Raw genomic sequence first — 12005 nt, 5'->3', positions numbered from 1 at the left:
GAGAAAAAAAAGAAAGAAAGGAAGTGGGCATGAAATATTGATAGTGTGTGATGTTGCCTAGAGCTGTGGCTGTTTGATAATCATATCCACACTGAATGTCAGGCCTTCATATTCTTCTCATGCCAGTTGCTAAAAAATGTTAACAATAAATGTATGGGAGTTAAAATGAATTCAATGAAGGAAAACGTACAAAGAGTTATATTACTACAAGAAAAGGGGAGTGACTATAGATTTGTACTAAACACAAAGGTCCACACCAAACAGGAGACAGTGCTTCAGAACTGTCTGAAATGAATCTTTAATAACTTAATTATGTAACACAATTACAAAGGCTGTCTAGTGACTTGTTTGGCACACTTCAAACAAAGTATGAGCAGCTGTCTCTCATTGTCCCAACTCTGTGGACCAATCACTGCAGACCAGGCCTCTCAGGAGGCGCTTCTTAAAGAGACATGAGCTAAAACCAAACTTTTCAAACAAGAGGTAATGCACAAAATGTAAAAATATGTTGTTTTTGTTTTCACATCAAAACACGTGGGTCTGTATCCAAACATAGATCCCAAGTGATATGATTTTATGTTAGTTTATTATGTGGGCGCTTTAAGACTCACCTGAGGAGAAGCACACAGTTCTAATACCTCTCATAGTTCATATTTGAACTATGATGATCTTATGTATTACAAATATTTGCCATCAATATTCTCATCAACTGTGGCTTGTGAAGACATATCTGCATTTGTTGTTTTACTATACTTGTTTGATTTTTTTATTCTCTTTGATTCATCACCCATCAACAATAAGAAACGCAAGAGCATGTAGTGATTTAATTGTCTTATTGAACAGTGACATCTAGTGGCTGAATTGGTGAGACACTTTTATCTCCAGTTCTTTGCACCACCTAAAGCCTTTTTTTTTCCTCTTCAGGGTTTTCCAGGTCGTGATGGTGGTGAGGTGAGTTTCATTCTCACTCCCTTTGACAGTTTTCTTTTAAAGATAATGCAGTGGTAGTTTTCCTTCATCTGAATAATTATGGTCTCCGTATGTATTATTGTATCAGGGACTGCGAGGACCGCCTGGACACCCAGTAAGAATGTTATTGAATTATTGATCTTGACTCATTTTTATTATCTTGTTTCCGTCAAATAGTCTGTTGCACATTGTACTCATTACAGTTATTGATTTGTTTGATTTGCAGGGTAAAGATGGTGAGTCCGGCTATCCAGGATCACAGGGTCCTCCAGGGCCAAAGGTAAATCTGAGCTTTAATTACCTTGTCTCTGATTATTTTAGACATATCTGTTTAAGCACAGACCTCCATTACTATCATTTATGACAACAGGGTGAGACAGGTGCAGGCGAAAAAGGAGCGAGAGGCATGGACGGACTCCCGGGATTAAAGGTAAGAGAATCTGTAGTGAACATTAGACAAATATTCAATCATTATGTTACAGCTACTGAAAATGCTTAATCACTCCACCCACCAAAGTCTTATTTGAACATAAAGATTTTTTTTAATTCATGCAAAATGTTACCTAACAGGTAAAACATTATTGACATATCGACACAAACATTTACAAGAATGTTTCAAGTTGATTAATTAAATATCTTCTGCATACGGTTGACATATTTCTTTAATCAGGTGTCTTTCAACAGCCTCTTAGAAAAGTCCTACTATAAAACATTTTTTTAAATCAATGAATCAACAAAAAAAAAGAATATAAAAGAAAATGGACACCTTTATTTATTTTTTTTAGGTAAATTCACACTATAAAGAAAACAAAACTGTCTTCCAACAGCTGAATCAATTCTTGATACATAATGACTGTATTGACATCATAGAGTCAGTTTAATGCCCACAACACATAACTGTAATTGTTCTTGTTGACAAATCAATAATATACCCTTCGTAGACAACAGAAACATTTCTGTCTTAGTTTTTTGGATCTGTCTGTTTCATGCAGCTGACCACAACATATGAGTCCAGAGACTTGAAGACTGGCTGATTTGTTAAGCCTATAAGCACTAAGCCTATTTAAAACACAGACTATTTCGTGTTTAAGTAATTACACTTCTGAGTAGATAGAAGAGACAAATAGAGTTCCACAGGACTCTATTGCAGGACCCATTCTGTTTGTAATTTATTTGGTGCCACAAACTCAGATTATACAAGGCAAAAAAAAAGTTGTTGGAAAAGTGGATTATAACACAGCAGGTCTGGGTGTGGTGTTGGTTCATTAAGCTTTAAATGTTTTTCAGAACCTTGAGTACATGAAATTTTCAGGGATCTAGATTAGGTTTACTTTTTAACCCCAGATTTAAACGTTCTTTCTTTTTATTTCTTTTTTATTCATCATATATGTGATACACACTTGAGGGGAACTGTAGGGCACCTGCAAAAGCCCTACACATGTTTTTCCCTCTGTATTTGACTGATGATTAATAACATTCATTGCACTATATCTTTGACAGTATATTTTATTTGTCTTGGTGATATATGTTCTGTGTTAACTTTATTAATTTACATGATTCTGATAGGTTTTGTCTTTATGTAAAAATGTATGCTTTTTTATCATAGCATACATTTTACACTTTACAAGATTTTAGATTCTAATGTCTAATGCTGTGGCATTTGCTTTTCACAAAGGGTGATAAAGGAGAAAGCGGTGAGCAGGGACCTATGGTATGTTCATTATTTCCAGTGTAAATCGCCATGAATTCATATTTGTTACCATGTACTGTCTGTATCTTACGTATACTTACCAGTTATGTCCGTTGCAGGGTTATCCTGGTGAAAAGGGAGTTGCAGGATCCTCAGACATCATCGACTTCAATGGGAAGCTTCTAGATGCTTTCCAGGTGAGTGGTATTGAAACATCAGTGAGGCCAGATTTAAACTTCCATCAGCAATTTAGTACAGGATTTTACAGTGGGAAAAAGGTAAAACAAAGCCAATAGATGGCAGTGTGGTAAGAAATACAAGTTTGAAACCTCAAAAAATGAACATGTTACCATTTCTTGTTGACAGGCCATCAACACCATCAGTGTTTCGGTAAACTGCTGTTGCTGCATGGTTTTTGATGGTGTGACCAGTAACTAACAGCTATATTCCTACTTGCATTTGCACATACTGTGTGTGTTACCACTGCACATCACACCTGCTTCAGCCATTGGGTCTGCATGCTTTTGCGGATGCCTTTTGCCCAGAGATTGAGACTTCAGAAGTATCAGATGTCACATCTAAAGAATATTATTGAATGCATCTCTCTATCAAGCTCTTATGTATTCATTGGGGATGTAACACACATACACAGTAAATGCAGTGCAGCTGTGCAGGTTTTACAGAGAACATGTATACTGAAAGGATGCCCATATCTTTGGGGAAAAAAAACCCAACAGAGTTTGGAATGTGTATTGTGATGCTTTCTAAGTGCAACGAGACATGTTGTTGAAACATGCTGAAGCAGCATGGTGTGTGTTCTTTGGTGTTTGTGTTGTATAACTCATGTAACTTAGATAATTTACAGAGGAAATATCATAGGATTAAAGAGAAGGGAACTCTTTTTTTTCACCCGTCATCGTACATTTTGAGCTTGATCCCACCATGTATTTGGAGTACATGCTTCTGAAAGATTGCTATCTTTGCAGTGGAGTGTGTGTTTGATTAAAAACTAGTATGAACCAGGACCCCTTGTACCTGATCTGAAACGGGCTCTGCATGCAAAGTTGTAGCCAACAGCCTGAGATAGTTACAAAGCAGGCTGTGAAAACAAGAACCTGAGATCGTATCAAAAGCTTCTTGCCATGGGGATCAGCCAGCACACGGTCACACGCAGGGTCTCTGGTGGAGTTATAAATCAGCGTATTCACTCATTGGCCACCCAACTTGTGTGTTGATCCCTTCACTTGTTTGTGTGACAAGTGGTTCTTTGTGATTGAACTCTCCTGAAATGTGATGTGTTGATCCACTTGGGATAAAAACAATGCTGAAGTTATTTGTTTGTGACTTACATTCATTTTGGACCTTTTTGGGTGATTGTTTGCATGAGTAGCCCTCACTTCCCAATGATGACATTTGCTTGTAAACGTCTTTGGTTTCCATGGCTTTCATGGAGAACAAACAAAAAGTCCTAACTAGAAAAGGAACTGTACACCTCAGGGAGGCAGCAGGGTTTAGACCTTTATTGCTTCAAGATGCCTGAGGCCTTCAGAAGGAGGGGTGACAAGTGTATCATTGTAGATGTAGAAATTAAGAAGCATGTATACATATGTACATATAAAAAAAAAAAAGAAGCCTGGTTATAGAGTTCTGCAGCGAACTACGTGGAGTGAATATGGTATGCATGTACATGCTATATATTATCAGTCATTACAGAGTCATATAAATGTTTGATTTGTCCTCTTTTGCCCCATCCCGCATCAAAACCATACTCAGAATGACAAAACGGTGCCAGACCGTTGTGTAGCACGAATCACATTCAGCACTGTTTTACAATCTCTTTGAGATAGTAATTGCTTCAACTTGGTGGTGATCAACAGAGCTATAAAAGACGTCCTCAGCATTGTTTACTGTCAAGCACATACTGTGCAAAATATTATTTTCTTTTGACCTCAGTTCAGGCCTCATGTTGAAGTTCTGTTTATGATGAGTTCCCGGCTGTGATAAATGATGAAAGTAAATAGTTGCATATGTATAAAAGATGTCTAAATCGCTTTCTGAAAATTGAAGAAGCTGTAGTTTCCATATTTTTTTAATTTACAAGAAGTCACATGACTGCTTCCTGCTTGGTCACATAGAACTGTATAACAGCTTTCACATTTTGGGTTTTGTTACCAAACTTCACTCCCACAACTCTCCTTTGACTGTTTTTGACCACAAGGGGATGCTGTTGTCAGCACAAAATCTCTGCAAACCCCCTGCCCTATCTGCCAAGTACCAAATGGCACACAAAGCTTAAGGACTTCAAAGCAATTGCTTGTTATTCCTATTTGCTAAAAGTAGATCAGGTCCACTCCCTCAAGTGACCAAAATATCAGTGTTTTTTCAAGTCAAAAGATCAGTAGATAAAGAGTAGATATATTCTGTTTTTCTCCAGGGCCCAGCTGGACCACCAGGACCCCCGGGACCCCCTGGGGAAAAGGTAAGGCTTTCTGAATTCTCCCACGTTCTTACAATATAGGCACCGGTACCGGCTAATTTTCTTGTCCAAAGATAAACATTTTCTAGTGTACAAATCTTTCCTTTCTTTATCCTGTCTTAGGGTGAGCTTGGTTTACCGGGACCAGCAGGAGTTGACGGAGAGAAGGTACAGAACACACAAGATGATTTCTCCACAGCGTAAAGTTAAGCACAGATTTTACTCATTATACTCAATATTGTCTTGATTCCTTACTTTCAGGGATTCAAAGGTGACGTGGGTGAGACAGGCCCTCCTGGCGAGAGAGCAGAGAAGGGAGAAATGGGTCTTTCTGGGCCTGCTGTAAGTAGCGACAGCAAACATGTTTCTGTGACACTGCAAAGAGTGACAGCTGAGTCACTGTTGTTCTTTATGGATCAGGGTATGGATGGACATAAAGGGGAAAAAGGAGACTGCCGTCTGGATGACAACCTGGTCAGTGAAACACGCACATGAGTGCACCAAAGTTTATTATGCATTACTTTAGCTGTGTGTAGTCAGCTCAGCTGCACACCTGCTGAAAATAAATATTGTGTTAGTTTCACACAGATTTCACAGAGGAATTGGCTTTTATTAAGTTGTTGGGTTACTTGTTATCTAAAATGTGTTCTACAATCATGATCTTTCTTGCTTTCTGACTCTTTTCAATAACGATCAGGCTCAAATGATCTCCCAGCCAGGCCCACCTGGTCCACCTGGCCCTCCGGGAGTACCTGGCTCCCCTGGAGCCACGGTGAGTGTTTAAATCAATACCATAGTTTGTCAATTGGATTAGGTTTGCTGTTTGCACCTGTAGCTGCGACACACTGGTAACACGCTCTGTGTTTCAGGGGCTGCATGGGATGCCCGGTCCTAAGGTAAGCCTCCGAGGTCTACGTCAGGTTTGTGGTGAAGGGTGTGTGATATGTTATTTGGTACTCAGTGTTGCTGTGTTCTCATTAATCAGGGTGAGCCGGGCTTCGGGACCAAGGGAGACAAGGGGGACTCAGGTCTTCCTGGACTCAGAGTGAGTTATTTCTTATCAACATTATTGTGTTATAGAGTGTCTCCCTTTTGTGATATAAAAATGACGATATACTGTAACTGTAGGGACTAGACGGCCACCAGGGTCCAACTGGGTCTGCAGGATTAGTGGGCCTGCCAGGGGCGAAGGGAGAAAAGGTAGGAGCACGATAACTTTCATAAATGTTCATAAAATCTCCTCTGAAGACCTCTTATAAGAACTAATTTTATGAATGTGTCTGCAGGGCAGACCAGGGGAGCCTGGACTCGACGTAAGTTCAGTTCACTTCTTTAGATTTTAGATGCTGACATTTTCAATTCCACCATTATCAGCTTCACAGTAGTTTAGCATGTACCCCGTGATGCGCCACCTTTTGAGATGTATGTCCCTTCATATCCAGGGTTTTCCAGGTCTGATGGGAGATAAGGGCGACCGAGGGGAAAAAGGAGATAAGGTCAGTCAAAAAACATACATCCCCAATTTAGTAAAAAAAACAATACATTTAGAGAATCGTTTTTTTTTTTGGCAGATAATGTGAATATTAAATGCATACACATATCTATATATTATTCACACTAATTTCTCAACTACATTCGGTTTGTTTGTATACATTTTTGTTAATTTGAGGCCTTCAAAAAAGTTGTAATCGTAACAATTAAGTGCTAGTAAGAGATTAGAAATAATGATTCTGTTGAATGCAGGTGATATCAACTGATGGTTGTAATTCTGATTTGATACAACAGAAGGTATCCATGTTTGAGTTTGAGTCTTTAATAAAAGCTGGAAAGAGGATATTCACATGATAACAAATTAAAGTCGTGAGAAAATCATCAAAATGTTGTTGTTTTTTTTAATAAGGTCCCTTAAAAAATCCTGTCTGCAGTGCACGATATTAAGAGATTCAAGGGATCTGAAGGTATTAAACTGTGTACAGGACAAGGGCATAAACTAAACTGGACACAATCCTTCACACAGCAAAGCAACAAGCACCATCATTCATCAGTTGCTGGTTTAGCTGAAGATTTAGCTGAAGACAATGCAAAACCACATTCTCCATTACAATTACATTAATGGATAGGTTAGGAAAAATAGGGTCTGCATACTGGATTATCCTGCCTTCAGTCCTGACCTGTTTCCAGCGGAGAATGTGGAGAGAACTTTTGAAACAAATAATATGACAACAATGCTTTTGAAATGTATATCATATCTTAGGTTCATACAATCTTCAAACTGAAAAGAAATTGTAATATTTCATTTGTTTGTTTTTATCAATTTCCACTGCGTCCCAACTTTTTGTGATCATGGGTTGTACAACTATACCATTCTGCTCTTCCAGGTCGTTGCATCCTCGTCAACATTTCATACTCTGGCCTAGAGAATACTAGATACGTAGTGATTCCTCCTGTCATGGATGGTTTTGTGTCTGCGTGATAAATTATTGATTATTATTCTGCCACATGCAATAAGTGCAGCTGTCTTTGACGTGTGTGGAGTTTATGACTGTATATGTCTTTTTCATGCGTCAGGGTGACAGGGGAACAGTAGGGAAGAGAGGTCTGAAGGGCCAGAAAGGAGAACAAGGTCCTCCAGGTCTGGACCAGCCCTGTCCTGTGGTATGTGACCTCCACCAACACACACATACTCTGTAAAACTGCACACTTGAATTCTTTAACTTACACCCTCTTTCCTCCTTTAAAGCGGTGCAGTATTTCTGTGTTTGATTCTCTGCACTGCGTGACATTTTCTCTGAGTTTCCTCCTCAATGCTGTCAATGTGTAACTGACTTCTTCTGACAGGGTTGTGATGAGACTAAAGGTCCATCTGTGAAGGCAGGGTTTTCTTCCTCTGAAACTCCTCCTCTTCCTCCGTCTGGCCCTGAGGCCCCCTGTCCTGTGGTACAGTGCCTTTCATCCTTCCTCCCCTTTTCTTTGATCACTTGCAATGCTAAGACACGCCTTCTCTGTTTGGACAGTTTGCCTTTTCTATGCCTTCTTCTTTTCTTGCACGTGCCATCTCACACTCATCACATTTAAGGTTGAATGTCTAGTTTATGAATGTTATGAATTGTAAGAAAGAAGAAAGTGAACTAAATGAAAAACAGATGCTCACCTTGACTCTTTACCTGACTATGCTGGCAAACAGCTAGTAATCTCACGCTGTCAGAAAAACCTTGATCCCGATCAGAAAAGCTGAGTAAAGAAAAAAATAACTGAACGGCATTCTGGCATAAAGTAGATCTGGGTTAGATCTAGTTAGAGAGGAAAAAGTTTGACATCACAAGAAGGAAGCTGCAGATAAGAGAAACATACGTTAAAACTGAATAATTTGAGCACAGATATTTCCTCTTTAGCTTTGATTTCATCTTCAGTTGCCTGAGAGGGCGGCCACGCCTGCATTATTGTAACCAGTTTAGCTGCAGACATCAGAGCTGTAAGGCGAGCAGGCATCACTTGACATTTTCAGGCTTCTCAACTTCACACTTTTATTTTCACCCCGCAGGGACAGGACGGGTTACCGATACCAGGCTGTTGGCACAAGGTACGTATCATATTAACATTCAGAGGAAAACAAATACACTCAGATATTATTACCCAGTTGAATTTACATACCGGTATCTTGACTCCGATTTAACACAGGGTCATTTTGTAAGTATATGACAGTGTGTCAACCTGTAAAGCATGAACAGCCTTTCATTGTAATTAAAGAATACTAATCTACACTTATTATCCTTTCTTTGCAGTGATGACTAACCAGCAGCATGGAATCTGTACATATTGATATGGTATATTTTGCAACTGAATACTATGTCAACAACACCCCCGCCCCTTTTTTTTTTTTTTTATAAAATCGTATTATATAATATATTGAAATTTTGAGAACAAGGACGTTTTTGAGTCTACACTTTTTTTAACTCAGTGTTGTGAACGCAGCCATGAACTGGCAGTGGGACTAGTAGTTTGAAGGACGGTCCGATTGGCGGTGCTGAAGTAGAGGAGTGCCTCACTAACAAAGTCTGACTTGTTGTAACCATGAATGGCCTACGGGACGTATGGCGGTGTGTGAACTCATCCAGGCTCACAGATGGATGGATGGATGGATAGATGGACCTTGCTGTCTGGAAGGAGGAGTGTGTTGTCAGTGCTCTTTTGTCCTCTCTCTGTTTTCTAAAAGGAGGAAATGGTGAGGCAGAAGCTCAAACGCAAACGTCTCTCTCAGCCTTGAGAGAAGGCAGGACCTGTTGGAGAGAGGATGCAAAGATGGGCAGAAAGCATGAAGGGCAGATTGGCTTTTCTGAAGCAGAGCTTGCCATGACATGAGCCTCTGCGTCACACCGAACTCTCAGATCCTCCGTTATGGAAACTGTCCAGGAGGGGACGGCAGAACTCTGCGCTTCCACATTCAACCTCAGAGGGATATACAAACCTGTTGCTGGTGATGTTGCGCAACAGCTTGATAGCCAAGTATTTGGGAGTCGCTGACGTCCCTGGCACATAAGGAAGGATTTACTGTTCAGATACATTAGACATGTTGTGATTATATTCTATAAATCATTAAAATGTTAACGCATGATCATTACAGGACACAGTGTTGTTTAGTATCCTGACAGCTTGTGCAACTTCTTTGTCTCTAAAGGAAAGCAGAAACAACAGCACATTCATTTTCATTCACACTAAGCAGTCTTTCCATATGAACAAGCCTCTCAGAAATGTCACGAACTCTACCTTTACATGGCTTACTTTTGTGACACTTCCGTGCTGTTTTGTATTGTTTTGCTTTATTCTTTCCTGTTTTTCTCCAGTTACATTTTGCATTCCTGTGCATTGCCATGATTTTTGAATAGATGTTGAAACCTAAAGGCCAGATTTTGAAGGAGCCATTTGCAGTATTTGTGATAAATCAGTGTTGCCTTGACAAATAATTACCCTTAACTGATGCATTTTGACCGATCATAGTGTTTTATCTACAGAGGAAGGCATTTTTAATTACTGCTTCCAGTTTATCTGGACAACAGTAGAAATTCTTGCTGCTGACTTAAATGTGTGTTGTTTGATTTTTATTATATATTTTTTTAATCAATATTAGCCATTGACTGAAGGACTGATATGCTTAAGTATGACATTTTAAGCTAACATACTTGCATCAGCTGTCTCTTTGGGGTCATCATTCATTTTCATTGAGCAATACACCTTTGACATGTCTGTGTGAGTGTGCTTTTCTTTCATTTACCACAAACGTTTATAGTCTCTTCTGCTAGGTGACTTTCATTGCTGTGGTCTTTGGAATACATCTCTCTCAGAGGGACTAACTTCTTGGTGCTTACATACTTTTATTTAAAGGCAGGGTACAGGATACTATGTTATTTTGAACAAACAACACTTTTTTCTCTGCACCCGTCACAAGCTGCCAATCTAGTGAGTGCCCTGTAAAACAAAACCTTTTTTTTTTTAAATTAGAGTGGGAGCAGCCTACTCCAACCAATCATGACGCAGGGAAGGCTCATGCTCGGCAGGTCTGGGTGGGTGCTGTGAAAGTTCATGATGTGATGTATTTTCTTGGGGAGCACTGGAGGAAGGAGGAGTGTGGACCTAGATCTCCAGGTTTTTTTTAATGTTTTGTTCAAATATGAGCAGCTGTGATGTCATCCGAAACTTTTTTACCCTGCCTTTAAAAACGACATTTACAGTAATTAAAAAGACACATATGTACTTTTAAAATGATGACAAAACACAAGAACAAAGACATTGTTCTGGCTGGTACTGATATACCATTAACTATTGTCACATACGTGGATACATAACAGGATTGAGGATTGCATTGGTTGGAAATACGCAACTACACTGTTACATTTATGGGAAATAAAGTTGATGTTTTTTATTTGTATATTTTACTTTGATATAAGTTGCACTTTTTCACTTCAGTTTGAGTATAATTGTATTTTTTTATGTAGCACAGTACATATGTGGGTTAATAGCATGACATAAGTGACAACTCACAGTTTCATTGATAACAACTTGTCACATTGATTTATGGGCAGCACAAATCTACATACAGGCGGATAAACATTTCTCATTTCAACAATGACAAGCTTTAATATTTTCTAACTTCTCTGGACGTCGGTAGGTCAGCCTACTGCCAATGTTGACCTCCTTTTGGATACTATAGAAGTGTTACTTTGCTGTTATTATTCTGTGCGTCACTTATCCCGGCAGGGTTTCTGTTTAGGTGTCTGCATATTTTACATTACACCGTCATTATTGTAACGCTTACATCTTGCAAAACAATTTCAGTGTTAATGCCATAATAATTATGTGAATTTGTTTTACTTTATTAAGCATTTGAAAGACGAGTGCATCAAGTATTTCAACGTCATTATACAATGTAAATGTTGAGAGATGGATAGTATTTGAAAGCAGATTGGGTTAATTTCACACAAGGTTTGGCATTATTTCAGTTTAAGCTGATGGTTATCTGTGACCTAACATTATCAAATGTTTATTTCTTTTGCAGATTCTATCAGTGCCATTTTGATGAGTTAATGGAGTGAGTTTATAACAGTGTCTGATTAGAGTTTGATATTATAAAAAATGTTGTACTGCAGTGTTAGCTTGACTTTGTGAGAATGTTTTTTTGTTTTTCTTCTGGTTGTGTATTTGGTTGTAAAAGATTTAAGCTATTTTTGTAATTTCTCGTCCAAATATGTAAAACATGAAATCTGGTCATCCAAACATGTAGACAGAAATAAACTCTCTACTTTTATGGTTTCTCGTGATATATTTGTCATCATGAAAAATTACTGAAATTGTTCAGTCTTTAGCTATTCTGAAATA

At 38.8% G+C, this 12005-nt stretch overlaps 1 protein-coding gene across 1 annotated transcript in view; it reads left to right on the top strand.

Moving 5' to 3' along the window:
• LOC133446932 (collagen alpha-1(XXIII) chain) overlaps positions 1 to 11934 on the top strand; it is a 144251-nt gene extending 132317 nt beyond the window's left edge. Inside the window, exons 12-32 of the mRNA XM_061725155.1 lie at positions 925 to 951; positions 1058 to 1084; positions 1196 to 1249; positions 1340 to 1399; positions 2645 to 2680; positions 2779 to 2856; positions 3026 to 3049; positions 5094 to 5138; positions 5259 to 5303; positions 5397 to 5477; positions 5556 to 5609; positions 5833 to 5907; positions 6005 to 6031; positions 6121 to 6180; positions 6264 to 6335; positions 6422 to 6448; positions 6578 to 6631; positions 7704 to 7790; positions 7974 to 8072; positions 8677 to 8715; positions 9349 to 11934. Coding sequence (XP_061581139.1) covers positions 925 to 951; positions 1058 to 1084; positions 1196 to 1249; positions 1340 to 1399; positions 2645 to 2680; positions 2779 to 2856; positions 3026 to 3049; positions 5094 to 5138; positions 5259 to 5303; positions 5397 to 5477; positions 5556 to 5609; positions 5833 to 5907; positions 6005 to 6031; positions 6121 to 6180; positions 6264 to 6335; positions 6422 to 6448; positions 6578 to 6631; positions 7704 to 7790; positions 7974 to 8072; positions 8677 to 8715; positions 9349 to 9399 — 1122 coding nt within the window. The 3' untranslated portion in view covers positions 9400 to 11934. The remainder of the gene's footprint in view (positions 1 to 924; positions 952 to 1057; positions 1085 to 1195; positions 1250 to 1339; positions 1400 to 2644; positions 2681 to 2778; positions 2857 to 3025; positions 3050 to 5093; positions 5139 to 5258; positions 5304 to 5396; positions 5478 to 5555; positions 5610 to 5832; positions 5908 to 6004; positions 6032 to 6120; positions 6181 to 6263; positions 6336 to 6421; positions 6449 to 6577; positions 6632 to 7703; positions 7791 to 7973; positions 8073 to 8676; positions 8716 to 9348) is intronic.
• The last annotated feature ends 71 nt before the right edge of the window (positions 11935 to 12005 follow it).

This window comes from Cololabis saira, chromosome 7, assembly GCF_033807715.1.
Source record: "Cololabis saira isolate AMF1-May2022 chromosome 7, fColSai1.1, whole genome shotgun sequence".
Taxonomy (NCBI): Eukaryota; Metazoa; Chordata; class Actinopteri; order Beloniformes; family Belonidae; genus Cololabis; species Cololabis saira.
The sequence above is the reverse complement of the archived record's forward strand: the minus strand, read 5'-3'. Positions and strand labels throughout refer to the sequence as shown.